Raw genomic sequence first — 22,566 nt, forward strand, 5'->3', positions numbered from 1 at the left:
TTTGGAAAGAACAGGAGCAGGTAGGAGGAAGGTAAAAAACACAGTGCCAGCTCCGTCTGGGGGAATCTGGATAATGGTTTCAGAGATGCTGATGAGCTGAATCTTAAAGGATGTACGAAAGTCGGCCAGATGCGAAACTCTCAGAAAAGTGCCCCAGAAAGAGGGAACCACAGGTGCACAAGTGGAGCAGCAAGCAGGCCCGGGCGGCTCTGGTTACTGGAGGGGGGCCCAAGGCAAAAGCTGACAGAGAAGGAAGAGCCAGGGGACCAAAGGACCTGGCAGACCGTGGGGTGGCCAGTGAGCTGACTTTGAGCACCTCCAATATTGGTTTACTAATAAGAGAGCCAAAACTCAGAGAATTACGCTAGGTTTCCCAAATTACACAGGGTAAGACCCCTATATATGTCTTTTTTGTTTTTTTTAGTGATAAAGGCCTTTTTGCAAATCAAATCTTAACCCCAATCTCCAATATGTAAAAATAGATCAGGTTGTATTTCATTAACATAAACTTCTTCCACATTTAAATGTGTAACAACCTCATACCAGTCACAATGACCATCAAAGATTTATAACAGTTATGAGATCAAGTAATGAAAACTGGTGGCCTTCTTTCTATAAACTCTTCTGTTTTTGTAATAAATTTAAATTTACAGAAAAGTTGCAACGATAGTACAGAGAGGTCCCTTATACCACATACCCAGCTCCCCCCACCCCTTGCTAACATCTTGCATTACCATAGTACATTTGTCATAACTGAAAAGTTGACATTGGAACATTGCTATTAACTAAATCCATACTTTATTTGGATTTCCCCAGTCTTTCCACCAATTATCTTTCTGTTCCAGGGTTCAGTCCAGGGTACCACGTTGCATTTAGTTGCAATGACTTTCTTTTTACAAACACTAAAACACAAAGTCAGGAAATATGTTACATTCTCAGATGTTCAGCTGTATAATTGAAAAAAGATACTGCCTTGAACACTTAGAAGAAATACTATGCTATGCTATGCTATGCTAAGTCGCTTCAGTCGTGTCCGACTCTGTGCGACCCCATAGACGGCAGCTCACCAGGCTCTGCCGTCCCTAGGATTCTCCAGGCAAGAATACTGGAGTGGGTTGCCATTTCCTTCTCCAGTGCATGAAAGGAAAAAGTGAAAGTGAAGTCGCTCAGTCGTGTCCGAACTATCTGTAAAAAGGGTACTAAGCTCTGGACTGCAAGTGTGCAGGGCGAGCAGCTTGCTACTGAAATGCTGTGCTGTGCTTAGTCGCTCAGTCGTGTCTGACTCTTTTCGACCCCATGGACTGTAGCCCGCCAGGCTCCTCTGTCCATGGGATTCTCCAAGTAAGAATACTGAAGTGGGTTGCCACGCCCTCCTCCAAGGGATCTTCCCAACTGAGGAATTGAACCCAGGTTTCTCACATTGCAGGCGGATTCTTTACCATCTGAGCCGCCAGGGAAGCCCAAGAATACTGGAGTGGGTAGCCTGTCCCTTCTCCAGGGGCTCTTCCCAACCCAGAAATTGGAACTGGGGTCTCCTGCATTGCAGGTAGATTCTTTACCAGCTGAGCTACCAGTTGCTTTAATTATCTGGTAATGCACTGCAGAGAAGAACCCAACAAACTCAATTTACTCTGTTTTACTCAGCTTGGGCCACCATACAGTATACCACAGACTGGGTAGCTTAACAAACAGCCATTTTGTTTTTTCACAGTTCTGAAGGCTGGAAGTCCTAGAAGAAGGTGCTGGCCGGTTCGGTTTCTAGTGAGGACTCTTCCTGGCTTGTGTAGGGCTGTGTCTTCACAAGGCTTTCTTTCCGTGTGTGTGTGCAGGGCAGGGAGCCACAAATGACCTCTCTACTTATGAGATCAGGGCCCCGCCCTTATGACCTCGTTTAACCTTAATTACACCTAAAGACCCCACCTTTGGGAGGTGACTGTATTGGGTACAGTCACATTGAGGGTTAAGGCTTCAATGTAGGAATTAGGGGGTGGGGGAGACATGGTTCAGTCCATAGCCTAGTCCAAAGGCTGGAATTATGTGAAATCTTTGCAGTTTAATCCTCAGACAATATGGTATTAAAATTTTCTCCATTTTTATAGTACATCTATGCAGGTTAATATGTGTTATTTTGCAAAGCACTCAATACATGCAAGAAAATGTTAATTATTTAGATCGCTATTGAATACTCATTAAACCAGTTAACAAAGAAAATACAGTGTCATCTGAACAGATGGTGCAAAAACAATAGCAAGAAAATTCTTTCAAAAGTAGGTGCCTTATAAAAAGCTGTTGGGATTCCCTGGTGGCTCAGTGGTAAAGAGCCTGCCTGCCAATGCAGGAGACATAGGTTCATTCCCTGGTTCAGGAAGATCCCACGTGCCGTGGAGCAACTAAGCCCATCTGCCACAACTATTGAGTCTGTGCACTAGAGCCTGTGCTCTGCAACAAAAGAAGCCACTGCAATGAGAAGCCCACACACCACAGCTAGAGAAAGCCCACACAGCAACAAAGACCCAGCACAGCCCCCAAGATTAAATAAATAAATAAAATTAATTTTTTTAAAAAAGCTGTTACCAGAAGTCTTCAGGTGGTCATTAGGTTTTTATATGCAAAAGATGCAGCATCCTTTAGAATAATGCTGAGTAATGCCATATAGTTATTAACATTTTTTGTTACTGGTGTGGGCTTTTCCATATCAAAGGTTACTGTAACGTACTGCTGCTGCTGCTAAGTCGCTTCAGTCGTGTCCGACTCTGTGAGACCCCACAGACGGCAGCCCACCAGGCTCCCCCGTCTCTGGGACTCTCCAAGCAAGAACACTGGAGTGGGTTGCCATTTCCTTCTCCAAGGAATGAAAGTGAAAAGTGAAAGTGAAGTTGCTCAGTCGTATCCGACTCTTTGCGACCCCATGGACTGCGACCTACCAGGCTCCTCCGTCCATGGGATTTTCCAGGCAAGAGTACTGGAGTGGGTCGCCAGTGCCTTCTCCGACTGTAACGTACTAAAACAGAATAAATGTCCAAATACTCTTCACACAGAGTAAGATACCACTGGGGATTGTTTTGCTTTTGCTGAGGAAGAATCTTGACTAGCTAACTTGACCTCAGCTAGTACACAGTTGCCACTCTGTTACAGTGTTCCCCGTGCCTGACACCACATATCCAGGAGGCCTGCAGTAAGTGTGTTGGATAAACATCTGTTAATACGGCCATTTTTAGTTCAGGAGGTGGATGGGAGTCAATGATGATGTCATTAATCAAAACTATGGAAGAAAGAAAAGATTTAAAGGCAGGAGGGAGACAGAAGTATCTTCAGGACATCCAGGAAGAGCCACTCATTTTGTCTTTGGAATTTTAGAGAAAACAACATTCCAGGATGGCTGTAAGTCATCATTTGAAAGTATGTTGAAGAGGATAATTAAAGAGGGTATACCATTGAACTGAGATAGTTATATCCAAAAGTACAAGTCATTCTTGAGTCTTGAGCTTCAATTTTAGTATATAGTAAATGTAGTTATTTTTTTATTGCTATCATGTATTTTTCCCTCTATTACCAGTTCCCAGCTTTCTGGTTCACATTCCCATGTAACCTTAAAGCCTCACGGAAAAGTATCAGATAGTGTGGTCTTTCTGCTGAATTTTCAGGGAAAAGAGCTTCCACCATGTTCATCTCACTCTGGAAGCTCAGGCTATTCATGGGAAGGAACCCCCTGCTCTGGGCTACTTCTCTGCTGGCAGGTAACTGCTGCAGATGGGGCAAAGCCGCTCATGGCCTGTTCCCTGTCCACAGGTTGTCCCCATGCTTCCCAGGCTGCTGTGTGAAGAGCTGTGTAGCCTCAATCCCATGACCGACAAGCTGACCTTCTCCGTGATCTGGACACTAACTCCGAAGGGCAAGGTAAGGACTTAACACACATGTCCCTTCCGTTTGGCGACTCCCTCATAAGCACCGGCTGTGTTCCTGGCATTGGTCTGGAGCCCCGTGGTGGGAGGGTGAGGGCAGTGTGGGAGCCTCACCAGCGAGGAGTACATAGGAGAAGAGCTGTCAGTCTGTTTAGAAGGCTGAACCTCAGTGGTTTTCAGTGTGTCATGTGAAGGAAGAAACTGTGTAAGCAGAGTCCTATGGGGGACGCCTCATGAAGCAGAGGGTGTCCATGAAGGGGACAGTGGGCAGGCCCTGGATGCAGTTAGGAGAGCAGGCCAGGGTGAAGGGGGTCATTTGGGGAAAGAATGGCGAGTTTGGGTAGGTGAGGTGGACTCAAACCATGGGGACCTGCCAGGCCCCATGAATGATGGCTGTTAGGGTTCCTATGAAGTGTCATGAGAAAGGAGACATTTTAGATTAGTGCTAGAACTTCCCTGGTGGTCCAGTGGTTAAGAATCCACCTGCCAGTGCAGGGTACATGGGCTCAGTCCCTCGTCCGGGAAGATTCCACATGCTGCAGAGCAGCTAAGCCTGTGTGTGCCCAAGAGTCTGTGCTCCACAACAAGAGAAGCCACCTCAATGAGAAGCCTGTACAGCGCAACTAGAGAAAGCCCGTGTGTAGTAACGAAGATCTAACACAGCCAAAAATAATTAAATACATCTTTTTTAAAAAAGAAAGACGAGTGCTGCATCATGGTGCTGTTTGAAGAGAAGCAAAATTTGCACAAGGTCTTGCTATAATCAAGGCCCAAGGCGATGAAACCATGGGCTGAGAGCAGAGGGGAGCAGGATGTCAGCAGCTGTTCCCTAAATATAGGAATAAATGAGACAGATAAATGAAAGATGACTCCAGAAGAAACTAGTCCCCTCCGCCACAACAGAAGCAACTCTGAACTTCTGAAAATAGGGTAATGATTGGGTAAGCTATGGGACCAACTAAGTGCAGTGCTGCACAATTACTAAAGCTATTATGGAGACCATGTAAGAACATGGGAACTGTTTATGCTGTAATATTAAATAGAAGTTAAAGAAAAAAGATATTTAATTATAAAGAGGTTCCAAATAAAGATGGAGGATCAAATGCCCACATTTACTTTCATTCCCTCCCAAAACCTCACTAAAACAACAGTGAAGAGATTTTTTTTTTTAAGACATAAACCCACAAGGACAAAGAGAATGGGAGAGGAGACAACAGCAACAAAAATTTGGAAGCTGAGAAGCAGATGGATGAGTGGTAACTGACTTAGCAGTCCTGAGAAAGCCAAGTCCTGAGCCAAGAATAGCGAAAGCCAAGAAACAACCCAGTTTACACAGAAGAACCCTGAAGAAGTTCAGAAACTGACAGCAGCAGCTATCTCTGGGAAGTGGGGCAGAGGTGGGTGAAGAGGAGACCAACTGTACTGATTGAAGGTTTACTTTAAAAGATTGTTGCTTCCATAACCTAGTAGAAGATCAGAAATTTGTCCTTGAGACAGGATAAAGGAAAGGATGCTGAACTAGGGGGGCACCAAACACAGCTGTGGTCATGGCCCATTGGGGGAGGTTGAGTGAACGCTGGCACACCAAACATTAAGAGGCCCATCTTTTCTTCCCCGCCAACCTCAGAATTCTAGTAGCCAAGCCTATACCCTTGACTCAGAAGATAGGAAAATCTTTCTCTGAGGAATCTGAGTGGTGAAGAAGATTTAAAGTTAAAAACCTCAAGGATTTCCCAACCAGCAGCTCAGCTGTATTTCCCTACAGTAAAGCTTGCTAACAATAAGCTCCACCCACTCAAGCAGAGCTTTTTAGGATTTCACTAAAAAATCAGCCTTTTCGCATTTCACTTTCCTGTATAGAGACAAGAGGAAAGCCTCTAACATGGAACAGGAAAACCAAAGTAAACAAGAGGGGAACAACTGGAACAAAACAGACTACACAGGGAATGGAGGAGGAAATGGCTACCACTCTAGTATTCTTGCCTGGGAAATCCCATGGACAGAGGAGCTTGGCAGGCTACAGTCCATAGGGTTGCAGAAGAGGCAGACAGGACTGAATGACTAAACAACACATAAGGAGAAGAAACTTTTTATATCCTCAGAGAGTTCCTTTTTAAAAGAAAGTGTCTATACTACAAGATCTAGGTACTTTGAAAAAGAAACATTCAGAAAGGGGGGAAAGGAGCTCTTTTATAAAATTCCATTAACAGCATGAAATTAAAAACATGATAGAAGAAATGAAGTCTCAGGGTTCAGATTGGAAGATAAAGTTGAAAAATTGTCCCAGAATAAGACAGAAAAGACAGGAAAAGTAGAGCACGAGTCTGAGATATCCAACATCTATTCAGTGACCATTCCAGAAATAGGGAACAGAGAAAGAGAGAAGAAATCATCAGCAAGATCATTCAGAGAGATGCCCCATCACTGCAGGATGTGACCCTCCAGGCCAAAAGAGCACACTGCCCAGTGCAGTAATGGGAACACCGTCTCCAAGCCACATTTTCATAAAATTTCAGAGCACTGAGGACAAAGAAAAGATCCTATAGGCTTCTAAGAAGAAGAATAAAAAAAAAGAAAGAGGCTCATACAGTAGATCAGAACTCAGAAAAAACTTAAAGGCTTTTTTAGTAGAACCCTAGAAGTTAGATGACAATGAAGCAAAGTTCTCTAATTTCTGAAAGGCTGTGACCTCCATGCCAAAATAACGTGAGAGTAGGAGAGGACATTTTCAGACATGCAAGGTCTCAAACAAAAAATGTTCATCTTACATACCCTTTCTCAGGAAGCTTTCACCAAAAAGAAAGAGTAAATCAGGAAGGAGGAAGACATGGGACTCGGGAAACTAATAAACCCATACAATAAAGAAGTGGAAGACTTACCTAAATCACAAGTCACCAGACTTCCTTGTCGGGAACCAGTTAGTAAACGTGTTTTTGGTTTTAGAGACCATGTGGTCTGTTACAGTTACTCATGAAAAAAGACTATATAAATAATGTGAGTAGGCTGTGACCCACTAAAACTTCCTTTAAAAACGTGACTGACTGGATTTGGCCCACAGACCATAATTTGTTGACCCCTGACCTAGATGATGGTGAAGAAAATTCCCAGGGTACCAGCTCTATGCAGATGCAGAAAACAAGGGATCAGATTGGAGCAGGTCAGAAGGTGACCATCTGGAAGTCAGGAAGAAGGCTGGCACCAGAAACTGAATTGGCTGCCATCTTGGTCTTGGATTTCCCAGCCTCCAGAACTATGAGAAAGAAATTGTTCAAGCTCCCCAGTCTGTGGTATTTTGTTATGGCAGCCCCTGTAGACCAACACCACATCAACTTGAACCTTTATACTGGGTTACGTTAAAATCTATCCATCTGTTTTATACTTTGAATGGATCTTTTATTCATGCATGATTTTTTATCCAATAGTCAAGTATAGATGTGAGGGTTGGACCATAAAGAAGGTTGAGCACCAAAGAATTGATGCTTTCGAACTGTGGGTTGGAGAAGACTCTTGAGAGTCCCTTGGACTGCAAGGAGACCAAACCAGTCAATCTAAAAGGAAATCAATCCTGAATATTCATTGGAAGGACTGATGCTGAAGCTAAAGGTCCAATACTTTGGCCACCTGATGGGAAGAACTGACTCATTGGAAAAGACCCTGATGCTGGGAAAGATTGAGGGCAAGAGGAGAGGAGGGCAACAGAGGATGAGAGGGTTGGATGGCATCACTGGCTCAATGGACATGAGTTTGAGCAAACTCAGCCATGAAGGACAGGGAAGCATGGTGTGCTACAGTCCATGGAGTTGCAGAGTCAGACACGTCTGAGTGACTAAACTGGGTAGTATTTTCAGACTAGTAGTCTGATTTTGTAAATATGGACACATTTCATTATATTAAAAAGTCACGTTTATTAGTGTCACTACAGATCCTAGACAAGTCTTTAAGTATTGGAAAACATGTATCATATGTCAGATACAGGGTTTCCAAAATTCTAATTTTTATGACAGCTTGAATTTTATCATTAGCAATGAATAACGTTTGTTGTTTTTCTTGACGTGCCAGATAACCATAGTGTGTCACTCTTCCTCCAAGTAAAAATGGTGTTCTGTAAAAAAGATGGTCAGTTCACCTCACTACTCAAAGTATGTAAATGCTTTTCCCCAAGACAGCTGTCATACTTGGCCATGCTGCTAAGTGGAAAAGACAAGTACACAAGAGTTGAGCCACAGTAAAAGCAATAAAAGCGGTAAGTTCCTTACCGCTTCATCAGGAACATGCTCAAGTGAAGTAGGTTTTTTATTTCCTGTGAGTGTGAGCTGGTGACGAGACCATGACCTCTGGCAGTGCTTGTTGCTGTTGTGTGATTCATGCCAAGGCATCAACAGTTTTCCCCACCAGTGCTTCTGTGCCATCAAAATAAGCGGAACATACACAGAAAAGGCCACATGATGCCTTAGTATTAATACTATTATGAAAATAGTTTTGACCTCATGGATCCCTGAATGGAGTCCACAGACCGTACTTCGAGAACAACTGTTTTAAACAATTGATGGGAATCTTGAGGTGGGTTAATGTACAGAGCAGACAGAAAAACCAACCAAATTGAAACAAGACAGTTACTAATTTCAGTAAAAATAAAAAGCTGCATAGGAAAGAATAGTAACCCTGAGTATTTACATAGTTGTAATAGTTAATTCTCATAGTGATGATGTAATTTTATTGGGAGGATGAGGGCCCGGGAATGCTTATGTGTGTTTGGTTGGGGGAAGGGAGCATGTGTGGCAATAAGAGTTAATTCGCTCCTTCTATAGTGAAAAAGTTTGTGAATGATGCCTCAAATTGAAAAATCAAGAAGAAGTAATCCAGCAGATTGTATAGAACTGTGAAAGTAAATACCAAAATAATCTACTGAGACGTGACAGTGGTTACCCCTGGGGAGGGGCAGAGGATGGAGAGCGCCAGAGGACTGCTGTTCTTCTTAACAAGCCTTTAAAACCACTTCACTGTTTGAACTGTGGCCACTTTAATTTTTTTATTTTGAAAAATTTCAAATATACATGAAAGTGCAGAAAATAGCACAATAAATCCACCATCCCGATCTCCTAGATTTAACAGCTGTCAACATTTATGTTCTTGCTAAAGCATTTTAAAGCAAATCATAGACATCACGTCATTTCACTCATACATATTTTCATATGTGGCTCTAAAATATTTGGACATTTCCTTACATAACCACAATTCCATTGGCACACCTAACAGTTAATATTAATGCCTCGGTGTCATTTAAAACCCAGTTCATAATTGCATTTCCCGGATTGTCTCCAATTGATCCATCCACAGGGGAATCAAAACAAGTTACCTACATAACATTTGGGTTTTGTGACTTTGAATATCTGATAATAAGTTCCTTTTAGAGTTAAGAAGCAAACACTATCTGAAATATGAAGAAAGAAATGTGAAGACAGTAGGCCGGTGATCATATTTCGGTGGAGGTGGGAACATGCATGGGGAAGAAAAATGAATGGAAAAAGACCAGAAGGAAATAAAATAGAATGCCAGTAGTGGTTGTATTTGGGTAGCAATGCTATGAGTAATTTTTTCTACTTTTTTGTAGTTTCTAGTGTTTTTTGAAAACATGTATTACTTCCATATTTTTATAAATGTTTATTTTTACAAAAGTTTAACTAAACGTAAAAATAAAAGCCTAAAAGTTAGAGGAAAACTAACTTGAGTCAACAGAAAAGAACTTTGAGTCTGAACTAAGCCTGCCAGGGTCAGACCCAAGAAATAAAAAGCTGCCTGATCTAATGAGCTTCTAAAATATGACGGTCATAAAAGAAGCACTCGGAAGAGGCAGACTCTGAAAACTCGGTTGGTCTGTAGGTTTTCTGTCGGAGGCAGTGTCTGGTGACCAAGCCTTCTGGCACGGGGGGCTGGAGAGCAGGTGCGAAGGAGCACAGGGTCCAGGAAGGGATGCTGGGCCTCTGGCAAACCCAGTCAAAGAGGAAGTGTGAGGCTTTGGACCTGGGACAGTCGTGGAGCGAGACCCACTAACCACACTCCTTATGCTGTAGTCAAACATCCTGCCCAGAACGAGAGGCCACGCGGTGGGTTGACCTGGTCAGTTAATCCTGGGGTGTAGTGACAATAAGTGTCTTCCTGCTCACAGTCAAGATACGTGAGAGTTCAGATCCCAGACTCGTGTCCAGGAGCTAGTGCTTGTTCAAGACACTGGCAAAGGAGAGCCTGAGTTGGTGTGGTTGTTTTTCAGTCGCTCAGTCATGTCTAGCTCTTTGTGACCCCATGGACGCCAGGCTTCCCTGTCCTTTACCATCTCCCGGAGCTTGCCCAACCTCATGAGTTGGTAGGAAGGGGTGGGAAAAAAGATGGGGTGTTTCAGGGGGCCAGAGAGAACTTCCTAGGTGGTGCTAGTGGTAAAGAACCTGCTTGCCAGTGCAGGAGACATAAGAGACATGCATTCAATCCCTGGGTCGGGAAGATCCCCTAGAGGAGGGCATGGCAACCCACTCCAGTATCCTTGCCTGGAGAATCCCATGGACCGAGGAGCCTGGTGGGCTATGGTCCATAGGGTCTCAAAGAGTCAGACATGACTGAAGTGGCTTAGTACTGGGGGTCAGAGAAGGCCGGTAAGGAGGAAAGGAAAGCGGCATGCATCAAGAACCCAGTAAGCCTGAGACTCGGTTACTACACAGTGGTGGCTTCTCGTAGTGCAAGGACTTGGACTTCAAAGGAGCCGGGGCAGGGCCAGCAGCATCAGGCATGGCTGCCAGTCTCCCCTAGAGCTGAAATGGAGAAAGGTTTTTTTTTTTTCCTTCATCTACTGGAATGCCTGACTTTGTAGAGCTATAGAAAGCCTATTCCAACTGTTTTTAAACACACAGTAGATTTTTTTTTAAGTATCTACTAGGAAACCTTGGTGTCATATATGTTAATACTTTCCTTAAGCCAGTGTGCAGGTTTTTAGAATGGAAAACTCTGAAAGATCTGGTTTTTGGTGTGTTTCTCACATATTGGTGGTGAGAGTGTTGTTCTCTTATCTAGATAGCTGTGATTATACGTTTTCCTAAGGGAAACACACCCAACTGAACCTTGTGCTTTGGAAGTCCAGCTCTGAACCCATGAAATCCGCTCTGACCATGTCAGTGCAGTGACTCATATCTGGTCACCTCCAGTATGTCTGTCTCACTGGGCACCAAGCTCCAACAAAACAGAGACCACGTCCATGGGCCCTGGCTCATCAGAGGCATCTCAATTTGAAGTCACCTTTGGAAAAAAAAAAACACCAATGTTACACTTTAAAGAAGGTCACAGACAATGAATCTAACTCGATACCTAAGTCCTAAAGCCTGGGAACCCTAAAATCTCAGGGCAGAGGTTAGAATAATAAAGGAAGAGTCTCGTGGTTACAGTAGCAATCCATAGCCTGTGTCTCCCACAGCGTACCTGGCCTGTGCTATCTGGCTCAGTCAGAATGCAAGCGTGTACTCCAGGGGGGCCCAGTTCAGCCCCAGTCCATGGCGCACCCGTTTCATCCACTTCCACAGCCCCCAGCCGCGGGGTCATTGTTGACTTTGGTCATCCTCTGACTCCTTACCTCCAGGCCAGCAGTGAGTCACCTCAGCTTTGTCTCCAGCACCCCCAGATTCTGTCCTCTTCCTCACCACTGCCAGCATTGACCACTGCCTCTGAGCTGCCAACCCCCCATCTGGACCCCAGGGGCCTCCCAACTGTCCCCTGAGCTTCGGCTCCTGCCCCACTTCATCTTCTCCCTACACAGTGGGCCGAGGGAGTCTTCTAAATCAGAAATCAGATCTTGTCTCTCTGTCCTTTTTAATGACCCTTCAGTCTCTCATTTGGAATAAAATCTAAGAAACTTTAAAGTGGGATTTTTTTTTTCCCTATTCTTTTTTTTCCTCTGTCTTCTCTGCTAGAAATGCATGGATTCCAGAGAGTTCTTGGGACTTGAGTCTCTTCTCGTTGCTGGATCATCTTTACCCATGTGAGAAGAGTGGCTTTTAGGGTGTGACCGAGCTCTCCGCTGTGTGGCAGCTCCCCAGCCCAGCTTCCAGGACCTGACCTCAGTGGGGGTCAGCCTTTCTCAGCTGCCACCTGCCGGAGTCCTGCTCCAGCTGGTCCAGGGTTCCCTCAGGATGGACGGCGTCAGCGATGCAAATGAGAAGACACAGCGAGTCTTGGTGTTTCCAAGTGTCTTCTGACTTTATTGTTTTCAAGACAGCTTTTATATTTTTAGTGGTACATAGAAACAAATGTAAAGTGTAGAGTCATACCAAATCAGTTTAATGGGTCAACAGTGTTGACCCTTATCGACATCATTTGCATATCTTAGTTCATTTTGTTTACATCATCTTCTGGCCTGGGGTCCTGCTAACATCTTGTGACTCTTTATTGATAAGGGTTGATCAGCCAGAACACTTTTGTATCAGGCATAGCAGGAAAGAATTCATCACCAGAAAGTTTCAAGGTAAAACCTGTTTTCGGTAATCTATCCTACGCCTTGAGCTTAACAGAAAAGAATGTGGTTCCATAAAGTCATAGAACAGCAAGCTGAAGGTCAGCTCTAAGTAAGAATCATCAGTTAAATCAACAATTATCTTATTATTTGTATTAAAGCTAAACTTCTATTTACATAAATCTCTAACTATTATGCTTTCATTATATAGGCTAAATACGTTAAGAGCAAAAACATAGTGAGTAAATATAAACTAAGTAACAGTTTCATAAAGCAATATTTCTTATATTTCCTAATAAGCCTTTTTTCGTACAAAGAGTTCTGTGCCCATTGGGGCTTTCTGTGCCGAGGCTCTCAATACTGTTTTATTGTTAAGGAGCAGTCATGCACATTAGCTCCAAAGGCACAGGCACACTTGTTAAACAGACTAAAATGCTAGCAAGGGAAGTTTAGATTAAAATACTCTATATCCTAGATAATCTAATAGGGTGCCACCGTTCGGGGGCCTTGTTGATTAAGGTTTCAGATTGATCTATTTTGGAAGAGAATCAGGAAAAGCCTTTTGCCCAAGTCACAGAAAATAAGAAGAGGTTTATTATAGCTAACATCAGAAAGACAGATATCATCTTTAAGGTGAGCGCTGAGGCAGCCTTCCGAGAATCCCTGAGGCCTGAGAAGCCTTGCTCGATCAGTCCTTCTCCTCATGACCCTGCCATGGGTGGGATCTTGTGAGCTGGCTCCCGGCAGCCACCTTAGAACACCCTGCAGGTCACTGGCCACTCCTCATGGCTCTGGGGAAGTGTTTCCAGTCCCCACTTAACACCTCTTTCTGAACCCCAGACATTGTAAGGGAACTGTGGGATATACCAGTTCAGGCTGCATTTTTTCAGCTGGACCTTCAGTGCTGCTTAGGGGGACCCTTTTATTTGTTGCTTATGTATTTGTTTTAAACCTTTATTCTTGGACATCATGGTGGTCCAGTGGTTAAGACGGCGCTTCCAGCTCAGGGGCACGGGTTCTACCGCTGGTTGGGGAGGATCTCACATGCTGTGTATGGTGGCAAAAAAAAAACAAACCAAAAAACGAATAACTTTGCAGTCAATAATAAAGGTAAATAAGTGTGAAATGGTATTAAAAAAAACCAAACTTTATTCTTGTTTCTGGCTTCCAACTTTGCTTCAACTCCTCTCTACTTCGAGACCAACCATTCCCCCAGATTTCAGTTTTCCTTCTGGGAAACCAGAGAGACCAGCCAGCTGGGTCTGCTGAAGTTCCTTCCTCAGAGAGTCATCCTTCCCCTCTCATGATGCAGAAAAAAACACACTCCTGTTCCAACTAGATGGTAAGCCCTCTGTCCTCCAGATCTGAAATGGCATCAGCATCCCTCTGAACCACTCAGATCCTCAGTCTCTAGCCCGCCTCACCCGTGCCGCTTCCCAGCAGTTCTCAGTGATAACAGCTCTACCTTTGCCAAGCGTCTCTCATCAGTCCTCCCTTTCCTGTCGCCACAGTCACTGTCCCCGCCCAAGTCCTCACCATCCTCCCTGGTTGACAGAGACTGTTCATGCCTCTTCATTCCATTTCCTCAGTGGTGTTAGGTGACTTTTAGAAGCTGAATCTTGTCCCGTTACACTACTACTTAATATCCTCTTACGGTGGGACAGTGGGTTATAATTATCCACAAAAGTCTGTCCTAATCTCCAGAGCATGACCAGCGAAGACCTCCATCAACCCCTCCTTGCATTGTGTGACCATCCTTCAGCCCTCAACCTCTGCTGACCATTTCATTTGGCCTCATACAGAATTGTTCCACTACTGAGACTTTGCATGTGCTTTTCCCACTTCCTAGAGTGTCCTTCCCCTCATCCCTACTAATACGAATCCTACATATCATATGGGATTCAGCTAAACTGCCACTTCTTCCATTACAGTGTTATTATTCCTTCATCATTCATTTAGTAAATACTCATTGAAGATTTGCTGTGTTGAGACACTATACAAGGTGTTGCTGCTGCTGCTGCTAAGGTGTTGAAGATCTAGGAATTAAATATGCAGCAAAATAAAAACAGTAGTTAATTCCCAATGGTGAATTCATAGGATATTTTTTTTCTTCTCCTTTTCCCACATATATTTTTTTAAAAGTTTTCTGCAGTGAATTGATATTGTCATTGTAGTAAAAGTAAGATTTTGAGGGTTTTTTTTTTCTGTTTAAAAAAAAATGGGAGAGATATTGGAGTGTGTGTGTAGCCTCCATAGGGAGGCAAATCAGAGATGTTGCTGATGAGGAAAGAAGAAACAGAGCTTTGGAACCAGGTCATGAAGGAAGGGGCTTCCCTGGTGGCTCAGACCTACAGTGCAGGACACCCAGGTTCGATCCCTGGGTCGAGAAGATCCCCAGGAGGAGGAAATGGCAACTCACTCCAGTATTCTTGCCTGGAGAATTCCATGGACAGAGGAGCCTGATGAAGAAAGTGGGAATTTCAGGACCCAAACTCCTAGCTCCCACTAGGAGGATGAGGACTGCAGACTTTCCTAGTGCAGAGAAGGTGCAGCGTGGGGTCCCTGCTGAAATCTGGAAAGGAGGCAGGCTGGCCTTTCTGAGAATATGCTTAGATGGGAAGACCCCCACCCTCCCTGTCAGAACCCATTTTCCCATCTTGCTGCCCCTACAGCACCTGTCAGTGCCATTTGCATACAGATCTCTCATCCGACTGGACCTTAACATCCTTGTAAGCAGAGGTCATTCTTAATTTTTTTAAATCTCTTCTCCTCATACACAGCACAGGGTCAAAAGCCCAAAAATGCTTAAAAATTACTTCATAAAGTGAATTGCGTATCCATTTTCCGGGGCTTCCCTGGTGGCTCAGTGGTAAAGAATTCACCTGCCAAGCAGGAGACATGACTTTGAACCCTAGGTCAGGAAGGTCCCCTGGAGGAAGAAATGGCAACCCAGTCCAGTATTCTTGCCTGGAAAATTCCATGGATAGAGGAGCCTGGCGGGCTACAGTCCATGGGGTCACAAAGAGTCAGACACTAGTTAGCAACTAAAACAACAACATACCCATTTACACAGTTCTGTTTAGCCTACTTTATTAGACTGGTGTTCCCTTGGTAAGGCATTTTTGTCGCAGCAGCCTTCTCAGCACCTTGAGCTGTATCCTGGGGTTGAGGAGGGTCTGACACAGCTGCCCGAGTGTCTTCCCCCCACTGCCTTCCCTGCTCATCCTGCTGCTAACACACCAGCTGCCACCCATGGAAATGCTATAGAACTTGAAAAATAAAACTATGAGCCTCCTGGGTCATCTTGTGTCTGCAGCAAGCCCACAGAGCCAAGGCACAAGCACAGGACCGTGTGACTGGGGGCTGCAGGTCATGGTAAAGAAACATAGTGCTGGGTTTTATGTCTCCTCCTAGTCCATGGGGTCGCTAAGAGTCGGACACGACTGAGCGACTTCACTTTCCCCTTTCATGCACTGGAGAAGGAAATGGCAACCCACTCCAGTATTCTTGCCTGGAGAATCCCAGGGACGGTGGAGCCTGGTGGGCTGCCATCTATGGGGTCGCACAGAGTCGGACACGACTGAAGCGACTTAGCAGCAGCAGCAGCAGCAGGGACACTACAGTGGAAATCTTGCCCAATCAACTCCCAGTGAGAGACCATAGCTCCCAGATTCTGAAAATAATAGAAAAGTTCCCAGAATATTCATTTTTAGTCCTCAGCAGAGCAGGGCAAAGTCGCTTTATTTCAGACCTATAGAGGTAGCCTGGGACCAGAGGAGCCTTTGGAAGAACTCTATTGTGTCCTTTGTGTCCTGGTTTGCTAACGAAGATACCAGGCAACTAGAGGCTGACCTAAGGTCACTTCAAGGTAACAACAGACCTGAGCACAGATTTTGCTGTGAATCCTTCAGTTTAAAGTAAAAATTCAAAATAAAATATTTTCAAGAAATAACAAAACAAGACATGTATCATTTATAGGATTGTTGTCGCTGTTGTTTAGTCACTAAGTCGTGTCCGACTCCTTTGCAAACAAAAAAATATATTTTTTAATCAGCCTTTCCTGCATTTTGAGGTTGCTAATCATGAAGGTGATTTAAATGTAAGGACCTGGGCTCTGAGATTAATAAACAACATGTTGCTGTGGTGCATGCCTTTAAAGAAGGATGGACCTCGTTTTTGGAGAGATGACTTATTTGGTCTTTTTGGAAGGCTGGGACTGAATTAACCTCATTGGCTTTAGAAATCTGTGATTCTGTCTGTGCTGTGTCTTTCTGAACCCAGTCCTTAGAAGCTTCCTCCATGGCTCTCCTGTGCTTTCCTCCCTCTCCCCCACCTGCAGCTTCCTTCCCACAGCCCTCAGGCCTCCCAGCCAGTCCACCCTGCCCCTCCACCACCACCCCCACCTGCCCACGCAACTGTCTGCAGTAAATGGAACACTTCAAAGATTTCCCTGGCTTCCCTGGTGTTTCAGATGGTAAAGAATCTGCCTGCAGTACTGGAAACCCGGGTTCAATCCCTGGGTCGGGAAGATCCCCTGGACAAGGGAATGGCAACTCACTCCAGTATTCTTGCCTGGAGAATCCCATGGACAGAGGAGCCTGGTGGGTTCCTTGGCATTACAAAGAGTCAGACAAGACAGGGCGGCTAACAATTTCCAAAGACTGCCCAGTTGGGGTCCCTCATCCTCTGTCACAGGAATGGAATTCTCGTCTCTTGACCATATCCTGCCTTCAGACTCTTGTGCCATTTCTAAGTTTTACAAGGCAGACACTTGAGGGAGTTTCTTATTTTCTTCATCTTTGGCTTTGACCTTTGGTTTAGATCTTCAGGTCAAGATGCTGGAGGGGAGTAAAATTTGCCATCCCAGGATATCTCTTGGGCTTCCCCTCATAGCTCAGTTGATAAAGAATCCTCCTGCAATGCAGGAGACCCCTATTCGATTCCTGGGTAGGGAAGATCCCCTGGAGAATGGGTAGGCTACCCACTCCAGTATTCTTGGGCTTCCCTGGTGGCTCAGCTGGTTAAGAATCTGCTTGCAATGTGGGAGACCTGGGTTCAATCCCTGGGTTGGGAAGATCCCCTGGAGAAGGGAAAGGCTACCCACTCCAGTATTCTGGCCTGGAGAATTCCATGGACTGTATAGTCCATGGGGTTGCAAAGAGTTGGACACGACTGAGCGACTTTCACTTTCACTTTCAGGATATCTCTTGGGCATGTGGATTGTTTCAAGCTGAAAACAATCAGGACCCAAAAGACTCAGGAAGAAACTCTGACTTTATCTTCACTATCTAAAGAATGTAGATAGAGGACCTGCTTCCAAAAGAGAGAGAGCTATCATCACAGATAACTCTAGGATGGACTAGGTATAGTAGACAGGGGGAACCTTTCAAAATCTGTTTTTTTAAAATTCCTGTGTGTGTCCCATTGTCTCTGCCCAGTCCATACATTGTAAACATTTGTTTTCCAAGCATTTGCTTTTCCACCATCATGTGAATTTCCCTCCTCCCCTTCTAAATCCTGAATCACTAGCCCCAACATCCTCTTTTGTCATTAGCTGAAGCTGGTATTTAAAGTGAAATTTTCAGCCATTTTAGTGAGTTACTCAGCTTTCCTGAGTCTCTCCCATGTTTTGTTTGATTTTATCCTGTTAATCTGTCTCATGACAATTTAATTCTTAGACCAGAAAAACCTGGAAGGGTAGAAAAAAATTTCTTCCTCCCCAACAATAGGAGTAGGCCTGATTATAGTCTGAGAGACAACAGACTAGGCTGGTGGCAAGTGACCTCAAACTGTAGAAGAGAACACAGTTGACTCCATACAAATTAATCTTCCAGAAAATTCTTGTACATACACTGCCTTATAAACTAAAACTAGCAAATGCATGGCCTTCTGGTACCCATGCTCCCTCCTCAGCTTCTGAAAACCAGGTTTGCCTCTTGATGGGTATTGAGCCAAAAGACACCACCAATCCAAAGAGTGAGAGAAAGAAGGATTTATTACTTGCAGCAAGTAGGAATAAAATGGGGGATCTTTCCCAAAGCAGTGTCTCCCTAGAGAGCAAAATTGGGGAAGTTTTAAGCTAGGATGCATGCAGACTCCTAAAGGGGCTTCAGCCAAGGAGGATTCAGCATAGAATTGAGGCAAAAGTTGGCAGAGTCCACATGATAGTTGATTGAAGTCACAGGCATCAGAAAAGGTCAACATCATCATTCATAGGTTCCAGTTAATCTGGTAGTTGAGCATTGTAAGGGTGGTTGAATTTTGCAAAACAGCTTCAGGCTATCTTTACCATTGGAACAGAACTAGGAGTCTTTACAACTGATATATTATCTCCAATCTGGTTAAGTTAGTTCCTTGGCCTGGTAATAGCTGTTTGTTTTTGCCTTCCTTTGTTCCCTTAAAATCAACTACTGAGACCCATTCTTCTGCAAGAGCAAGCATTGTGGCCAGGCTCAGATCATTGAATGGCTTAGGCCTGAAGTGGTTTCTCTTATTTAAGAAAGTCTGGCTCACTTCCTCCAGGGACCCCTACCCAATCTACTTACACAGCTCCATCCCACCTCCACCACCCCACCCCCGGGATATTTCACTCTTCTTTCTTGAGGGGCACAGAGCCAAAGGTCATTCTTCTGTAACTACTTCCTGCTGAGAATGGGCATTGCCATCTCCCTAGTTAGAGGAGTGAAGCTCTCTCTGCTAGAGCTAGAGAAGTTTGGGAGTCCACAGGGTAGTGGCTGAATGTGCCTAACATTATTCTAGCAGGTGTAGGTGAGGCACAGCAGGAGAGGCAATTAACAGCAACTTTGCAACTTCACTGGCAGAGTCTTGAGCCAAGAGCCCCCTGACCCAAACCATTTTCTCTAAACTAGGAAGAGGATTCTTCAGAGGAGATTTAATTTTTTTTCATATGCATCATGAGGTGAGTCACATTAGAAACTCATCAGGTATAAATACCAGCATTCAGTATGTCTTATAAGTTCTTCCTTGAACAGCTGTTAAAATATCAACGGCCATGTAGTTCTAGAGGATGACTTTTTGTATCATAGAAACTTCCGAGTTCAGCAGATTGACAGCCTGATTACTATCGTTGTAAGTAAGTATTGTTCTTACTGAGTAAATTTCACAAAGCCCTGTGTGTGAATGATGATGTCCTCTAGTTTTTTATTTTTTAATGCATTATTTTCCCTTAATGGTAAAAGCAGATATACATTCAATAGGCCACTAAACAGGCCACTTTGCTCACTATAAACTTTAAGGTAAATCATGTATTAGCTGGAATGGCTTCCCTATACCTAACTCAGTTCGTGAAAATTTCTTTTATCATATTTCCTTTTGATTTCAAATCTCTTGGTAGGTTAGATTTGTCCCTCAATGCCAGGGTGATTGCTGCCTGGCATCCATCATGTCCCTTGGTGCCAGGCCTCCTTTTTGTTTATAAATAGTGGCCTAGTTGTCCCTCTTGGGGGACAACTCATCAGATACAGTGAACCAGCTCAGAGGTATGTTAATAGGGAAACATTTTATAAGCTATATGTTGTATCAGTTATACTGAATTGTCACACAGACATCATACATGTGCTTTTAGCAGTAGACTTAAAGCAAGCAGTGATATTTGTTGTTATATGTCACACAGTAGTTATACTCTGTGACAGTTTCACTGGATAATTTCCTTTAGTTTTGTTGTCTTTGCGCTAGTTAAGAGTACTTGATAAGGCTGCTGGGAATCTAGAGTCTTCCATTTTTAGAGGAATCAGATAGAGACAAAAGATTAATGTCTCAATCCTACTCTCAAAGGTATAATTTACCAAGTTGGTGTAGGTTATAATTAGCTTAAGGGGAGAGGTATCCTTATATCTGGAAAACAGATTAAAAGCCAACGATATTTCTTTGGGAAAGATCCCCAGTGATCTCCTTACTTGCCTCAAGTAATAACTCCTTCCTTCTCCTGCTCTTTGGCTTGGTTGCATCTTTTGGCTCAACATCCAACCAGAGGCAAACCCAGCTTTTGGGTAACAGGCCCAGCTGGGCCACAGCACGAGACGACAAAGCTAGTCTAAATGGGAGTGTGTTGCTGACAGTGTCTCTATCTTGTCACTTACTCTTTGATCCTACCATGGTCTTCTCTGTTCTTCTTTAAGAAGGGACCTGTGCCTCACTCTGTCACCACTGGTCTGGCCAGGAATGGGCCTAGCAGAGGAGACCCCTGCTTGCTCCTCATGAGCCACCTCCCCCTTCACTGCCTCTGCCGTCTGCAGTCACCAGCATCTCCCCATCACAGACATATCACCATCAGCCTCTCCTCACTGTCTTCGAGCACTGCCTCTTTCTGCCCAGTTTCTTTTTGGATATGTTTCTCTTGGTACCTTTGACTTTTTTCACCCCTGGGCCCTCCCTACCCCAGGGGGTTTGCCTCATGTTCATAGTAAGAAGAGGCAGAAATCCGTGCACCCCCTACCACTGATCATCGCAGCAGCCTGGTTTTGTTCCAATCAGGAAAATGTTTCTTTCTTCCTATTACATTTTGTTTGGTTTTATTGAATTATAGTTGATTTACAATGTTGTGTTATTTTCTGGTGTATAGCAAAGTGGTTCAGCTATATATATATATATGAATATATATGTATTCTTTTTCATCATAGGTTATTACAAAATATTGAATATAGTTCCCTGTGCTATACAGTAGGACCTTGTTATTTATCTGTTTTATATACAGTAGTGTGTATCTGCTAATCCTCAACTCCCATCCCTCCCCTGCTTTCCCCTTTGGTAACCACAGATTTGTTTTCTGTGTCCGTCATTCTGTTTTGTAAAGAAGTTCATTTTTCTGATATATTTTTTGAACCACATAGTTTATATACAGAAACCCAAAGCTGTAGTGGAAGTGATTTTGTATCTAATTACTTAAAATTACAAATTAACCCCATTAGCAGTTTTTTGAACCAAATATTTCTTAATGAGACACTGACTTTTTTTAGAAGATTAAAATTTTAAAAAAATTTGAATGGAAATTAATAGTTTTCAAATGATATGGTTTCCTCACGACTTTGTATCTATTAAATAGAAAGTTGACATTTTATTTTCTTTACTTCACTGTCTGTCTCTTTTGTGACCTTCAGCAAGATATAATGAAAAATAACACTTGATTTTGAGCCTTAAGTCTTTAGCACAGATCTGATCCTGGCCACCACTTAGGAGTTAGAGTGACTTTTCACAAATCCCCAACCTCTTCTCTCAAGGTAAAATGGGCCAAATAACATACTCCCAGGTGTGTTGGACTTCCTAGGTGGCAAAGAACCTGCCTGTCAATGCAAGAGATATAAGAAATGCAGGTTAGATGCCTGAGTCACCAAGATCCCCTGGAGGAGGGCATGGTAACCCACTCCAGTATTCTTGCCTGGAGAATCCCATGGACAGAGGAGCCTGGTGGGATACAGTCCATGGGGTCACAGAGAGTTGGCCATGACTGAAGGGATTTAGCGTGCATGCACATCCAGGTGTGTCAGATTTGAGAGGGTTGGAGGTGTGAGAGCTCTGCCACCAAGCAGAGCCAGGTGGTCCGTGGTGTTGAGCCACTTCCTGTCCTACCTGGTACCAGAAAGTAGGTCTTGAGGTAGACAGTATTTTCTCCTTTCTAACTAGGTTTTTTTTTTCCCCAGCCGGATACCTTCAGTGGATATTGGCACACTGTTTAACCCAACATCCTAAATAGCAGTGTCCTAGAGTGTGTGCAGGAAGCTTGCCGCCTGCAGAAAGAGAGTGACCCAAATACTGTGATGAAATGAATGGCAGAGGAAGGCCATGATTCTTCTCTGAAGGGTTCTGTTTACAAAGCTCCTCGTGGCTTTTTTGCTTTTTCCATGAAAAACTCTTTGTCCTTTTGTCTTCTGCCACTGGCCCTGGTTATGAACGGGGCGTTGATGTGAATCCAGTTTCCAAATTGGAAATTAATGAGGTGTCCCATCCCAGAGAGGCCTTCCTCCCATTCTGTAAGGCACACTGGCCCCGGCAATCAACACCCCCACCCCAGCCAGGTCTCTGCTTTCCTGTTGACCTTCACGGGGTGAGGGGCCGTGGGCATTCCTGCCACTTCACCACAATGTGGTTTCTTGGCCTGAGAGTTTTTTTAGTCCATGTGTCAGGTGTGACTCCCAGAATCAATGGGTTGTTTTTAAGCTG

At 44.0% G+C, this 22,566-nt stretch overlaps 1 protein-coding gene across 10 annotated transcripts in view; it reads left to right on the top strand.

Moving 5' to 3' along the window:
- Positions 1–22,566, top strand: part of DIS3L2 (DIS3 like 3'-5' exoribonuclease 2) — a 365,476-nt gene that overhangs the window by 253,743 nt on the left and 89,167 nt on the right. For 8 of the 10 annotated variants that reach the window (XR_014080899.1, XR_014080898.1, XM_081585674.1 and 5 more), the window contains one exon: positions 3,790–3,897. Coding sequence is in view for 8 of the 10 variants with exons in the window: in XM_081585674.1 (XP_081441800.1) it covers positions 3,790–3,897 (108 nt within the window). In the remaining 2 variants the exon portion in view is untranslated. Of the gene's footprint in view, positions 1–3,789; positions 3,898–11,851; positions 13,542–22,566 lie in introns of those variants that run through there. The other 2 variants (XM_081585679.1, XM_081585678.1) reach the window with 1 other exon arrangement.

The sequence above is a fragment of the Giraffa tippelskirchi genome, chromosome 3, assembly GCF_054371585.1.
Source record: "Giraffa tippelskirchi isolate mGirTip1 chromosome 3, T2T-mGirTip1v1.2.pri, whole genome shotgun sequence".
Taxonomy (NCBI): domain Eukaryota; kingdom Metazoa; phylum Chordata; class Mammalia; order Artiodactyla; family Giraffidae; genus Giraffa; species Giraffa tippelskirchi.